At 38.8% G+C, this 15347-nt stretch overlaps 2 protein-coding genes across 2 annotated transcripts in view; one reads left to right on the top strand and one right to left on the bottom strand.

Annotated features, from left to right (window-relative positions):
- The window catches only part of LOC110057934 (uncharacterized), a 50432-nt gene extending 42375 nt beyond the window's left edge, over positions 1–8057 (top strand). Inside the window, exons 3-4 of the mRNA XM_089294201.1 lie at positions 5855–5981; positions 6104–8057. Of these exons, the coding sequence (XP_089150327.1) occupies positions 5855–5981; positions 6104–6535 (559 nt within the window). The 3' untranslated portion in view covers positions 6536–8057. The remainder of the gene's footprint in view (positions 1–5854; positions 5982–6103) is intronic.
- Positions 8058–9488: 1431 nt separating this feature from the next.
- Positions 9489–14735, bottom strand: LOC149109052 (carbohydrate sulfotransferase 11-like). Its single transcript, XM_089294187.1, has 3 exons — positions 14290–14735; positions 11867–11961; positions 9489–10643 (listed from the first exon to the last, which is right to left on the bottom strand). Exons 1-3 carry the CDS (start codon positions 14384–14386, stop codon positions 9756–9758), a joined length of 1080 nt encoding a protein of 359 aa, XP_089150313.1. The 5' UTR covers positions 14387–14735; the 3' UTR covers positions 9489–9755.
- Positions 14736–15347: the final 612 nt, after the last annotated feature.

Below are 15347 nucleotides of genomic sequence, written 5' to 3'. Positions count from 1 at the left end.
TTATGGTTTTTCGATGTGATTGATCGCAGTTATAGAAAACGTTGGGGTTTTTCTCGTTACGTTTTTAAAATTTAAAAACGATTTTTCTTGCTCTCCCTATTATTTTTCCTACAGCTAAGAGGTCAGTTTCCATATACTGTTGGTGTATTCAAATTCTAACTTGTCTCCGAGACTTCAGGAAAAAAAGAAAAAAAAACTTTTGACCATTCTACTGCCGTGTGATTTCTTTTGTTTTATGTCCCCAAGCCTCGGAGCCAAGTCCGAATGGCGTTTAGGTATTGGATTGTATTTTCAATTATTCCTAGCAGTTTTCATTCTTAGCTTACATAGCAATCTGAAACATAACATTTTCGTTCTCGCTCCTGAATACATATCGTTTAGCTCGTGATCCAAAAGTGCTATTACACATCGTCGGGACATTGCCTAAATTTTCTTGTAATACTTTTAAAGTAGCCCTAAAAGAAATCACCGAGTATAATTACTGGCTATCAATTGAATTGCAAAGTGCTCCCAATTTGCCTGGAAAACAGGTTTGACTGTAATTCTTTATTGATCAGAGAACGGAAAAACGGGGTACTTTTGGGATGTTAGTGTTTGTCGAAGCGAAATAGACGGACTTCACTGAGGTGACAACTTAGTCGATGATAAAAAATAGTCCGTTTTAAATTAACCACCTCTTCGGTTCAGACTAATTTATGTGTATTTTCTTCACGTGTCCTGTGTTTGTGTCGAAGATCAATCAGCGCTTGGCATTCCTCGACAGCCCAATCGGATGCCAAGCGCTGATTGGTAGATTTGAAACGGTCTGCATGTCTTGAATTCCTTTGGTCGCTGAGTTTGGCACCGATCATATTGAGAAAGCTGTTTACGTGATTTCAGCATCGATTCTCTCGAAAAATGTTGGAGGGATGAAGCTCAAATTTGGCGAAGAGATAGGGAAAAATCTCATTGATCAACAACCGTCGCCATTCAGGTGATATTTTCAGTATTTTGGCGTTAATTCCAGTTTGAAGCGGAGGCGGTCGCGGCTGGCGACCGCCAAGTGGCAAGCCTTGTCTCCCTCTATTGTCTTACCTGTCTCCGGCCAAAAGTAATTTCGTAAAAAGACGCTTTAGACGGCCCAGGAAGGAGTAAAAACACGACACATGCGTCGATTAACGTTTCATTTAACTTTTATTTATTGGGATATTCAGACCGAGATGTAATTTGGATATGCAATTTCCAGAGCTTTATTCATAACCCTCATAGATTCTGTTCGTTTCATATAAACAAATTATTAACCACGAACACATAGAGTGGTCCGCCTGTGGGAAAACAACAACTTGAACTTTCGACTCGCAGTTATCAGATCGTGCAGATTGAAACTGTGGCGAAGTTGTGTGCCAGTCGGCATCAAACCAATAATGTTTTCGCAGTTTGTTCTATTTTTGAGTTGCGAGGTATAACAAAACACTTAATGGCTGGCCCCACGGGAAACAGTGGGTATTGATTACCTTTGACCCTCAATGTTCCCCTCGACTTCCCCGCGGGGAACACTAAGGGTCTCGAAGAATCAAACTCACAGTTTCCCTCGCGGCCAGTCATTAAGTGCTTAATATTTCCCTGAATAACGGAGACAAATACTAGAGCTGCCCAAATCAACTAAACCAGCAACGCACAGGGGGAATTCCAAAACAGGGAAAAGCCGGGCTGGACTGGAACGAGTTCCTTTGTTTTGGAAGTCCCAGTGTGTAACTTGCGTCCCAGTATAATTAATTCCATACCATGTGACTGGATCGTGCAGAGGGTCTATTATTTCAAACGGCTTGAATATTTATTCAGGGTTTGATGTTAGTTATTTGTGGTATGCAACATGTGCAACTTTTCTACATTAATGATTTGGTAACTAGAATTAATTAAAGGACACGCAGTAGCTGGTTGATTTTAATCAATTCAAGTTGGCAAATCCGGTTGAATGTTAGCCGAGACATGAAGTTGCCAAGGCAGCAGTCGCTTTGCTGGCTTTTTCAAAATTAATAGACCTAGAGCAGTTGTCAATTGCCATGTTCAGATATCTACACTAAGGGAGTGAGCGTCCGTTGACTACAATTGCTTCTACATGTATTTGACATTATTTACGTTCTTTGCAACTCACTATTACAAAGCCTCTGTTTTCCCCCCACACAAGTAAGAGTGACTTTAACGATACACTTTTTTTTGCATTGTCTGCCGGGATTCGAATCGAAATCAGATTATCACGTGATAGTTCTCCAACCTTATCTGATCTTTCCGGAAGCTGGTACATTGTATTTTGTGCCAGGGTTAACCGTGAGTTTTTGTGTATCCAAACCAAACATAAAATTTTGTCCAAAAGTTCAAAAGTGATAAACTAAAAGGACCTTTTGCGTTGAAAAATCCGTCAGGCTATAGCTATCTTACTATTTAAAAAAAAAACATAGAACGAGGGACACTATCAATGGCATTTTGAACAACTTCATCCACAATATCACCATTACATCACTGGTAGACTAAACGTGTCAGTGGACACGACCGTTGTGTGGTGCATTATTTATAGACGTACTTAATTATTAATCAATCATTATACTCGGGGGTTAAGGAAGTTCGCGCAAATTGTTTTTGCGCATCCTTACTACGCACTCAAATTCACACGCTATGGCATGCATCGATGCGCGCGCTTAGTAATAAAATGAACAATGATAGGGCAGATGGCCATTACTATAGCTTTGCCAGGATTTAACGATCTTGGACGTTCGGCGATCCCTATTTTTCTTTTGATGGATCATTTTCTCAAGCGATTTTCTACGTTAAGCGAAAAAATGAAGAAAATCTATCGACTAGAAGTTTGAATTTTTTTGCAAAATGCACCATCAAATTCCGATCTTTTTAGCTTTTCGTTTATCTGTGCGACGGTTTCAAATGCCTCTTGAAGGGTTACGTCTTGTGAAAACATTGGTAACATTTGGAATTATTTACGCAACAGACCCACTTCTACAAAATATGACTTCGATCGTTTGCCTCCGTTGACTCACCTTCGATATTGTTAACTATAAACCTCTGTAAACCATGCTGAATTACGTGCGGCAATTTTTTAAAATCATGATAGTTTCTCACACGCTTTATCTCTGAAACGAAGTTGGTGAACCCAATTTTTTTTGCATTTTTGACACAAGTTACTCATTATCTGACTGCAGTAAAAATTTAAAAAATAGCTATTGAGTGGAAAAATTTTCGCGCGAGCGTCCTTAAGCAGCCTGATGCATAGTTAGTGGACTCAGATAAAACAAACACGATGTCTTACGATATAGACAGCAATATATTTTATTCTGCCTAGCATGTAGCAGATACATAGATTCATTTTGATAAACCAATGGGGTAACAGAATAGGTCTGTGCATGTCCTCAGAATATGACTCCTTTCGTACCTGCAAGAATAGCGATGTTTCTCGTTTATAGACATTGACTTCATTCTTAGACATGCACACTTCAGTGGTTGGCAAAAAGGCGGCTTCGTTTTATTTTCGTGGCTTCCACGTGCGATTCCGAAGTAAAAAGTCTCGATCCTGTTGCAAGATCACGATATCATTTTAAATTAAGCTACAACAAAGGCGCAAGTAGCCTTCCCGACCCAGATAATTTGAAAGAATGGACAAATAATCCCAGTTCTTGGCCAGATTTAACAATTGGGGATCTGTACCCGTATTTAATCGGAACGCCGGGAATTTACACGAAGGGGAGTCTAAAATCCTTCACGTCACTTGAAGCGTATGAGTTTATCATCAGTGGCCACTTTAAACCATTGTGGTGTCATTCAGTTGGAGACAATATCCCTTATTGCTTCATTAAACAGAAAGTAATTCCGTCCCAGAGAATTAACAATCAGCCGCACGATGCGTGGGTTTGCCTTCATAAAAAGGACGCCAGTGTCCACGCAGCACATTGCAGATGTGTGGCCGGGTAAAAGAGATGTTGCTGTTTTTTTGTTACTTTCATTACGACGCATACTGTTCATTTAGAAATGACATCAACTCAGAAAAAAAAAAATCCGAGCTGATGTCATTTCTAGATTTTATATTCTTGCAATACTCACTGTTCATTTAATGAAAGAATGTGAATAAAAATAAACGGCTGCAAAGCGAGACAAACAAGGGGCATTCTAAATGCGTGTACCTTAGTGCCAACCATTTTCCTACTATGTGGGAAAACGTAATTCGAACTTCCAATTCCGTTTTTCGTGTACCCACACCATCGGAAAAGGGAATTCGAGATTCCATTTTCGTTTCCCGTTTTCCTACTACATTGAAAATGGAATTTCAACTTTTATTTTCGTTTTTCGCTTTCCCACAACTTTGGACAATAGAATTTTAAATGTCATTTCCTTTTCTCGTCTTTCGTTTTTATAAGATATTGAAAACGGAATTTGAAGTTCGATTTTCGTTTTTTGTGTGTGTGTTTTTGTCACTTTCTTGTGTTACCTGAATCGGAAAAATATTGGCACTTCCTGTCGCTATCGAAAGACCTGGAAACCACATCCTTCATGAAGTCTGTCCGCCGTTTTCTTACTGAGGAAAATAATAGTTATGAAGACCTCCTCGAGGTAATCAAGAACCGTTACCCGAATCTAAGGGGCTGCACAGTAGTTTGCTAAGTGTAAAAAGGTTTTCCAGTTTGCATGGTATCAAGAAGAGAAGGTCAGTTGCGGATAGAACTGTCGATATCCAGTCAGTGTAAAATAATGACTGCGGACTGCGGACTGCGGACTGCGGACTGCGGACTACGGACTGCAGACTGCGGACCATGTGGGGTAAAATGAAACCAGGGGTAAAATGCAGACTGTAGTCTTTTTGACTGAGTTGTGTTGCCGTTTCCATCATTGAGAGCTAACCGTAAGTAGGCAAACCGGAGCGTTATTTAAGCCAACCTGAGTGATATTCACGCTATAACCGGAGCATTGCAAACTTTCACTGCGATTAGCCTGAACAACCCTGTTTCCGGTTAGAAATAGTGAATATAATGGAAATAACGCCGACGATATATATTAAAAGGTCTGTAGTGTGCAGTCTGCAGTCTGCATTTTACCTTCAGTCTGCATTTTATCCCCGGTCTCCAGTCCGCAGTCTGTATTTTACACTGACTGGTCGATATCGAAGTGGAAGGTGCCATATCGGAGGTTCGACTATATGTTCCAAATTGATCATGACAAGCCTTTGTACTGAGCGTTTTTGATTTTACAGTGGGACCTAAATAGCTATTTAATTCGGTGATTTGTGATGGTATACGCATTATTTCATTTCCTAGCCGATATCGATATCGTGGTAGTCCTATTAAACAGAAGGCTTTTAGTAACAGTCAGCTCGCTCGATACGGTTTGTAGTGGGCTCAAAAATTCGTAAATATTAGTTTTCTATAAATATAGCTGCGTCCATTCTGAGGATCGTAAGATAGGAAAAAATATATATATAAGCCCAAAGAGCGATAGCGTCTGCTTAATAGGCTACTGTCTTGAGATAATATAATAGAACACGAAAACGAAAAACGAAAATCGTAGTTCAAATTCCGTTTTTCAATGTCTTACGAAAATAGAAGATGAAAAACGGAAATGACAACTGCAATTCTGTTGTACGAAGTCATGGGAAAACGAAAAACGAAAATAGAAGTTCCAATTTCGTTTTCAATGTAGTAGGAAAACGAAAAACGAAACTGAAAGTTCGAATTCCCTTTTCCGACGGCCGGGGTAAACGAAAAACGAAATTGGAAGTTCGATTTTCGTTTTCCCATGTCGTAGGAAAACGGTTGGCACTAAGGTACACGCATTATTCTACGAAAAAAAAGTGTATTTCCTTTTTTCTCGATCGCAGGCTTGGAGAAGTTTGCCGTCAGGTCGCCGCTGTCCTGTTTAAAATAGAAGTTACTGTGAAGCTAGGTCTTACCAAGACTTCCAGCACTAGTGAAGTATGCAAGTGGAACAAAACGTTCAGAGAAAAGGTTAGTTCGTTGCTTGTCATACAAAATGTTCTTGTAGGCACTAATAAGTGTGTTTGGTAATTAAGTTGAGATAATTTATTTGCATTTTGCTTATTTATCTTCTTTTCCAATGTTTCAATCAGATTAATCCCAGATCAGTTGCTGAGTTTACCGACCTTGTTAAGAGGAATAGGAAAGGAAATATACCTTCAGTCTCTTATACCCCATCACCAACCTTCCCTGATCTGTCTGTATTAAAAAGCCTAAACGAAGTATGTCCAAGAGCAGCTTTCTCCAGTTTAATTCCCAAACTTGACCCCGAGGAGACAGACAGTGCATCAGAAGATGAAGATGAGAGTAACATACCTCAGCCATTGACAGCTCTATACTCAGAAGAATATGCTTCACTTACCAAATATCAGCTAAATGAAAAATGCAGCCAGATTGCTAAAGAATTACAAGTCATTCCAGAGCAATGCAAAGAGTTGGAGAAAATTACCAGGAATCAGTCTGCCCCATATACTCTGAGCACCGCAAAGGAAGAATCACAGCAAGCAAAGCACACAGTGAAGTAAAGAGGAAAAAGAGTACACCTCCTGAGAACTTGCTGGAGTCAATTATGGGTTACAAAGCCTATGACCTTTCTAAAATTAAGCCGATTCGAAGGGGTATTGACAATGAGGACAAGGCCCGACTGAGGTATATAGTGGAAAAAGCTAACTCATGAGAATTTTGAATGCAGTTGGTCTGGCTTTGTTATAGATCTTGACAGGCCATATTTTGGAGCATCAGCTGATGGAATTGCAACTTGCAAATGCTGCCCAAGAGTTGCTGAAATAAAATGCCCTTTTAAACATAAAGACGTACTACCAATGGAAGCAGCTAAAAGTGTTCCTGATTTTTGTCTAGATGACAAAGGTCATTTGAAAGAGACACATGCATACTATACCAAAATACAACTACAGGTACATGTGAAAAGGATGGAAGTGGGAGACTTTTGTGTCTTCATTAACGAAGATTTACACATTGTGGAGGGAATCCCTTTAAACAAACATTTCATAGAATACTCCCTTGCCAAACTGGACAGTTTCTTTGAAAATGTAATACTTCCAGAGATCCTTCAGTGCAAGGAAGTTGGAAATTTCAGAGATGGGAGATGAAAACAATGAGCAAGGCGAGGAGCAGTTGTACTGTATCTGCAGCCAGTCAGAATATGGAAAAATGATCGCTTGCGACGATCCAACATGTGATATTATGTGGTTTCACTATGCCTGCGACAACATCCGTAGGAAACCAAAAGGAAAGTAGCATTGTCCACATTGTAAAAATGAGGATTAGAAAGTTGATCACTCTTCTTACACTCCTTCATGTACCCTCCTAGCCTTACTAGTACTTTCTGATCAATTAATATTTTTACGATAACTGCAGAAATTTTCGCGCGCTCATTGGCTAATCGTTATTGTCAATAAGCGGACAGACACATGAATTTATCATTTATGCGATGCGTCAACGAGCGAGAGCGGACAATTTGACAATTTGTTATCGTAAAAAACACATCAATGTCAGTTTTTAATGCGTCTGTCCTGTTATTGACAATGAATTTCATCATAACTTTGTCAGAGTAGTCTGCGGATCCACTCGGCTATCGCCTCGTGGATCTACAGCTACTTTGACAATGTTATGACGAAATTCATGATCACTAACAGGACAGACGCATGAAAAACTGACGTCAATTTGTTAATCAGACTTCCATGGTCATCAGTAAATAGCAATTAATTTGTAATCGATAATTTGGTAACCACCTTAAGGCACACCAAATTTTAATAACTTTATGAATTATCATTAATGACACATTATTTTTAAGTATAAAAATGGAAATAAACAAAGCAACTCAATGTTAAGTGACAAAGCAACTTTACGTCTACAGACAAGCTTATCCTACACAACCTGTTTAATCAAATAAAACCCTAAGTTGCATTCAGTGCTTTTTGAAACAATTAGTCTGTGATGCAATCCTTGTGAATGCTACAATATCAAAGTTATACAATCCATTTTGTTAATAAAAGTTATAATGTATTGATGCCACAGGCATGAGAACACATGTAGATTTATTTTACTGAAACGAGGTTCCAAATTTGAAACAGCAGCAGAGATCATTACTATGTTGTCAGTATGAGGAACACGGGAACGTGGTAATATTCCAGCAAGTATTTCAAAATTCTTGAGACGTTTCATCATTCTTTCGACATGAATCCGCACCCGTGCTAGTCTTCTAGACTCCTCTACATTTTTCATGCTTAATTGTTTGACTCCTTTTGTAAAACCAGGAATAGCAAGTGTTGCTCCCCTGGAGGCCAATTCTTCTCTGCTTTAAAAAACCCCTGTCAGCAAGAACTTGGTTTCCATACTCCAGGTTGTTAAGAAAACCAGATTTCTGTGTTATTAGTTTCTCAGATGCCCTTCCCCAAAAGCATTAGAAATAAGAAATAGAGCACCATGTGGGGGAGATCCCAGCCGGTATCTTAACTGTACTGTGATGCGTAAAGTTTGACCATGTCAAACACCTCTTAAAGGAGCTCAGTCACCGTATTTTGAGTTACTTTGGCCACATACAAAATTACCTTTAAATGGTAGGGAACCTGAAAATAACAGTTTAATAAGATGGAAAAACACCAAAGACATAATGATAAACCGTAAAGGAACAAGGATGGCTAAGGATGGAGAAGACTAACACAGATTACAAACGACGAGTTTGAAAAATTGAGGCTAAACTTTTCAGTATACGCAAACCGTGACTGTGCTGCTTTAATGTCAAGTTTCGTGCTCTTTCACAGAAAACTTCAGTGTAGTCTATAACAACTCTACATTTTCTAAAGAAGGGTTTAGGGAAGGTAATGTTCAAATAACTTCCTCTTTAGCTGGCCATCTAACCAAAAAAGACAGGAGATAAATAACCCCACGTGACCTAGGCGTGACGTCACGAGAAACATCGCTATATTAGAAACTTTCTATGGATGAAGGGAAGCCATCGAAGCGATATTTAAAGGCTTTTTAATTCAGTTAGTCATGATATCTTACGTCAAAAAATGTAACCTTCTGGCTTCGCGGGAAGTTAAATTGTTGACAGTCGAGTTATTTATCGAGTCGAAGGCAATTTGTGGAGTTTAATAGAGTTGACTCATCTCAGGAGAAAGTCAAAGTAAGTACAGTCGACTCCTGATAACTCGAACCTTCAGGAGAAATAGTAAAAGGTTCGAGTTATCGGGAGTTCGAGTTATCAAGGGTAAAATTATATAGAAAATGGCCTGAAGAGAAATGAAAATTACTTCGAGTTAGCGGGGTTCGAGTTAGCGAGGGTTCGAGTTATCGGGAGTCAACTTTACTTTGATCTGCTCTTACTTATCCATCTGTCTTCGAAGTAGAATATATTGAGTACCTTAAGGAGCTCAGTGCAACCGTACAAAATTGCCTTTAAGTGAAGGAAACCTGAAAACAGAACTTTACAAAGATAGAAAAACACCAAAGAGATAATAATAAAGCATAAAGGAACAAGGATGGTTAAAGATGAAAAAGATTAACACGGATTACAAACGAGAACTTGATAAATTTAGGCTAAACTTTTCAAGATGCCCAGCTCCTTTAAGGCGGGCCATTCCTATGTCTTAAACTCTTTACCATTTATCAAAACGTATTCTCTGAAGTGGAATTGATGCTCGTCCATGCTGGTTTTGTACTTTAGTAAAAACCACATATCAATGTTCCGAAAGTATAATAGGGCCATTATGCTGTTCTCTTTCAATAGTCGTTGTCCTTTTCAACAATCCTAGAAACAACAGTCAAGTGATATTGGCTTTCAGTTGAATTAAAAAGTGCTCCCAATTGGCTTGGGAAAGGATAACCAAACATTTCGTAGTCACTTTCATAAAGCTTTGCTATTTGAAAAATTTTCGTTTTAAGAATTTGAGAATAGTAATGTAACATTTCAGCTGTGGTGTTAGACGGACGAAATGGCGGGAAAGAAACGCGGTCGTCAATTCCCGCCTTTTTTACCAAATAAGGAGCATCTTCTGAGAGTTCTTCGTAACGACCAATAAAGTCATAGTTAACAGCACAGGGATGGCACAGTTTGTCGAATGGTGCCCAGTGTTCGTCAGGAAAACGATGCGAATCTAGCACGAAATTTGCGAATTCCGGAAAAGTCACATCACTACCTGTTTCAAGGGCCTGCTGTGTTGCGTTACGTCTGTATTGTTTGACTATCCTCCTGCCAAACGCACGATGAAAAGATTTGTTTTCTTTTAAAAATTTATCCTTGTAAGCAGAAAGTATTCGCTCCATGGGATCTCGGACAAATAGGAACGTAAAATAGTTCCTAAGCATTTCTTCCACTTCTTGTGGAGAGAAATTGTTGAGGTTGTTTTTAAAACTGCCGTTTACTTTGCGATAAAGTTGCTTGTCCTCCTCTTCCAAGCCTGACAATACCTCTTTCCATTGTGTGCTTGAGACTTTGGGTATAAAACAGTAAATAACTCTCCTGCTACGAAATACGAGGAAATAACGAAGATCCTTCCCAAGTACAGTGTCGGCGTTACGTTTGTGCCTCTTGCAGTAATCTTGGACTCGAGCTTTTCGTTCTTGCAAACGAATTTCCATCCTCAAACTCTGATTGATGCTAGCAGAGTCCTGTTTGTAAATGATGTAAATTAAAATAATTACAAGTACATTTTACATCCATATTTCTTTTTTTTCGAGTTTGTCGACGTTTATCGAGACGTAGTCGAGAGAAACAGAGATTCCAGGAAAAAAAATTAACTGTTTTTTTCAAGGGACCAGTAAATGAGTGTTTTGTTATATAGCTCGAGCTTGGTGTATAGCATTAAAGAAAGAAATATTTCCCCGGATACCGCCAAGATCAGTTCACAAAATTGTGCCTGGTGCACCTGGTGTTGCTTTCTAACACTACGTTGTGTTTTTAGGAAATTTAAGCGATCATGATTTTTGGTAAATTATGAGGTCGACATTGAAATATTCATCATGAGCTAGAGATCGACAGGGAATAATTTAATTGTTTTAGTAGAATGCTAGCTAAATGTCCTTCAATTAACGATTCCCAATCATGTTTCAGTGTAGTATTAAACTTCATTCTTCAGCAAAATAGGGCGGGGTTGAATCAGCAGTGTTATTTGAAATTTGTTGTGCACGCGCGTTCATCGGTTCATTGTAACATTGTTAGGTTTTAAATTCGAATAACCATCAGTTTCCTTTGTTTCTTTTCTTTAGTGTTCTTGAGAATTTAATTATGCAGTAATATTTCTAAATCTTCCACGAAACATTAGAGAAACTTGAAAACATTGTTATTATTTGGACGACCTCTAGCCTCTGCGCTCTAATAAGCAATTAGATTATTCGCTCTCGATTTCTATCGCGTGATAGTTGACGAGGGCGAAGCCCTCGTCAACTACTTCACGCATAGAAATCGAGAGCGAATAATCTAATTGTTTTAGTATAAATCTAGCAGTCGTTCAAAACTTTATATAAATCCTCGTCACAGATACCTTGAAAACACAAAGAAGTGGCCGTCATTTTGCTAACAAGCGCACACTGCTACGCTACTCACTATCTATCACAAAATAGATAGTGAGTAGCATAGCCAATCAGAGAACGGCATTCGTGATAGAACGCTAGTAGAGTTATACTAATAGCTGATAGTATACGAATAGCCCAACCAAACAGATTGCAGCATTAAAATACTAGTAGAATTCTAGTAAAACAGAATACATCGTAAGTAGCGTATCCATTAAGAGAACGGCATTCGTGATAGAACGCTAGTAGATATATGTGATTAAATACAAGCATCAAGGTCCAACAGGGGAGCTGCTTTTAAGCATACAGGTAATTAAAATTACCTGTAGGTTAAGAGGTTCTTTCGTTCCAAGCAAAGGCTTCTTTCCACGCCAAACTATCTTGAGTACTTGGCTAAATTCTCCTAAATTAAAGGAATCTTAATGAAAAATTATATCAGTATTATTATGATTATAATAATTACAATTTATTGATAGTATCTATCATTAATTATTAAAAACTGAATCATTGGATAATGGAATTCGAGAGTTTTTATTGGCTTAACCATTATGATACATGAGCAATTATACCATACTCTACTAATACGGTACGCGTGCGCGTAATTTTTGGGGTGTTCTTATTTTTATTTTAGTCTAGTTTTCTGTTTTCAAGAAAAACAATTATTCCACTCGGCCTTGTTGGATATGAGATAATTTTAGCCAACTAGTCGTTGCGCACCTCGTTGGCTATCTACCATATCATTTCCAACGCGCGCTCGTGTTATAATTGTTAATTAAAATTTTCGAATATTATTAACTATAAAAACAACAACTGTTTCTTCGTTATTGTTTTTAAAAATAACTGAGTGAGTAGGCGCCCTCAGATTGGTCAAAAACCTATCGTTTATCATACCAGTAAACACATGGTTTCCGATGCACTACGTGAGAGCTAAAGAACTCAAAACACCAGCGAGAACATAAGTTTTATATATAGTTTTCGGCTTTCACTGGCTGAGATATTAATAACGCCCGTATTTTAATTCAACATATCCATAGAAATTTGTAAGAAAATTAGGACCAGAATTTGGTCGCGATATAAGCTTAATGCTTGATCTTTTATAATTTCCATTGCCAGAATTTTATGCCGACTCCGTTTACGCTTGAATTTTAAGCCCTTTCAGTACTTTTCACGGTCCGTGGAGGACGCAGATCTGACTACAGCTGGGCTTGAATGAACAATTTATAACGGTAATAGGACAGAGTGGAGTCCTATTCGGTCAGTAATCATACGAGTGATTAACAAAATCAGAGGACCGCGAAGCGGAAGTCCGATTTGTTAGTCACGAGTATGATTACAGACTGAATTGGACGACACGATGTCCTGTTACCAATTAATCATAATCATTACAATTTCCCACAAAAGCAAAAGTTTCATTTGAAAAAGTCATAATAAAAAATATGGAGAATAGCTTGCAAAATGGCTGTTGATTTTTTTTTTATGAAAACAGTCATTCACCGGAGAGTAAACCTCCACAATTTTACAATTAAGTCAAACTCTTGAACTGGTTACTATAGTGATTGTAATATCAATGATGTGCACGTGATTGCCTGTCCGATTACAACTTTGTAGATTAATCAGAGCAAAATACAGCAGTTAATGCACCAATTATATTTGAGGAAATTGTAATTAGTAAAAGATTTCTTTGGAGTTCGCATTAAGCTTATCGGAAGTTCAACATGCATGCATAGCACGATAAATGAATTTAGCCGGCCCAAGTAATAGTTTTCATTCAGCAAAATACGGAGAAACACCGACTTCATATTCTTCAACATAAATAAATAAATCCGGAATAAATCTCAGAAGCAGCTTTTTTAGAACTATACCTTTGTTCCATTCGCAAAACGTTTGAAAATTGTCGTTGAATCACTTCACCAAGCGCATGAAGTTTGTACTACTTGCAAACTTTTCGCATGTTCTTTTACTTTCGTGATGATGACTGATTTCGGCCACGAACTCCTGCAGTTTCCGGTCAAAGTCATTTTGAATTAACTAATACACTCTCTGTCTTTCAGCGATAACCTTTTCCTTTCCTTTCCTAGAATAGTTATAGCGTTAAATCTGTTGGTCGCTTTGCTCTGCGGATTTTGTGCCCGGCGCTGAGAGTGCTTTCATTCTTTTGTTGAGAACAAGCAACTTGATCATGAAAGTACAATAAATTTTATTGTCTTTGACAAACGTTTTTCATAGTTATTTCATAAAAGCAATAAACCACTCTTTCTATGGGTTTACCGGCGCAATAAATCACTTGAGATGTTGGGAGAACACGAGAAAAGGTTGTAAATCACGAGCCGTTAGACGAGTGATTTACAAGCTGCGCCGGTAAACCGGCGTAGAAATTAAGAGTGGCTTATTGCTTAAATTAATATTTCTGGAAGCGATTTTTTTTATGCCAGGTTCCAATAACAATAGAAGTCTGCAATTTTTACCCAAGTCACCCAGCCTAGGCTATTAACAGTTATCTCCATTTGTTTTCTAAATCCGTGCAGGGCGCAAGACAAAATGTCGCCAATCAACGCGCGGCGACTAGAATCTCACTCACTCTACAAAGATCGCTCGTGGTCATTTACAAACCGGCTGTTTTCTGTTGGCTGCAACCACCTGGTTAACAAATTTACGACCATATCGTGAATTTGGAATCCACTCCAATTCGATTTGTGATAGCCCTTCTCTCTTTTAGAAATATTATTTACTTAGAGGATAGTCTCACCTGTAATTCTGCTGCTGATGAAGAGATAAAAACATAAAACGGTGAGGCAGTAAACAACCAACATATAGAGAGTTCGTTCCTTACAGTGGACTGTCATGTTTGGTTATAGATTTTGTTTTCTCTATTTCTGACGCGATCATGTCTCGAAATAAAAATTTACCTACAAACACATTGTTATCCAAGGCAGGCTGTTGCTAGGAGCAAGGACGATCTCAATGCCACGACGGCAACTAGCCCATTTTTTTGTCGTAGAACTGCAGATGTTTTGTCGGGGTCAAATCGGGTTACAATTTGTCGGGCCATCAACTTGCCGCACACTAGCCGATTTTTTGTGCGACTAACCGCGTTGTGGCTTGGGGTCGACTTTTCTACATGAATAATGTGGTAACAATAATAAAGCGACACTCAGTTGATGGTTAATTGCAATCAGTTCAAGTTGGCAAATCTGTTTGAAGGTCGCAATGACATTGTTAGCAGAGACATGTAGTTGCCAGGGCAGCGGTCGCTTTATGGCTTTTTGAAAATTAACAGAACAGCTGTCAATTGCCATGCTCAGCTCTATGCTCCTTGCTCTCTATGCTCTACGCTCCATGTCAGCTCTATGTGCCCAGGGCTCCTTGCCTGCAATTGCTTCTACATGAATTTCACGTTTCTGCAACTACCCATTACAAGGCTTTTGCTTTTCCCACACACAATAAGACCGGCTCTAATGATACACCCTTTTGCATTGCCCGCCAGGATTCGAATCGAAATCAGATTATCACGTGGCAGTTCTCCAAGCTCATCTGGTCTTTCCGGAAGCTGGGACGTATTCGTTTGTGCCCAATCTTAGCCGTGAGTTTTAAGATGTCCAAACCAGGCACAAAATATTGCTCATAGGCGTGGAAAAATTCATCAGGCTATCTTACTATTAAAAACACACACACACACACACACACACACACACATAGAACGTGTGACACTGTAACTGGCATTTTGAGTAACAACTTCACCCACAGTATCATGCTTTACAATAGCAGTAGACTTCAAACGTGCACTCACACTACTGCCGTGCGGTG

The sequence above is a fragment of the Orbicella faveolata genome, unplaced genomic scaffold, assembly GCF_042242905.1.
Source record: "Orbicella faveolata isolate gen_17 unplaced genomic scaffold, um_ofav_v1 contig_25, whole genome shotgun sequence".
NCBI classification, from domain to species: domain Eukaryota; kingdom Metazoa; phylum Cnidaria; class Anthozoa; order Scleractinia; family Merulinidae; genus Orbicella; species Orbicella faveolata.
The sequence above is the reverse complement of the archived record's forward strand: the minus strand, read 5'-3'. Positions and strand labels throughout refer to the sequence as shown.

Excerpts from the sequence above, each read along its gene's own strand:
- LOC149109052 (XM_089294187.1), bottom strand. The coding sequence starts at position 14,386 with ATGACAGTCCACTGTAAGGAACGAACTCTCTATATGTTGGTTGTTTAC. Across the intron at positions 11,962-14,289 it reads CATCAGCAGCAGAATTACAG|ATTCCTTTAATTTAGGAGAA; the intron begins GTGAGACTATCC and ends TTTTTCATTAAG. Across the intron at positions 10,644-11,866 it reads AAGAACCTCTTAACCTACAG|GACTCTGCTAGCATCAATCA; the intron begins GTAATTTTAATT and ends ATTTACAAACAG.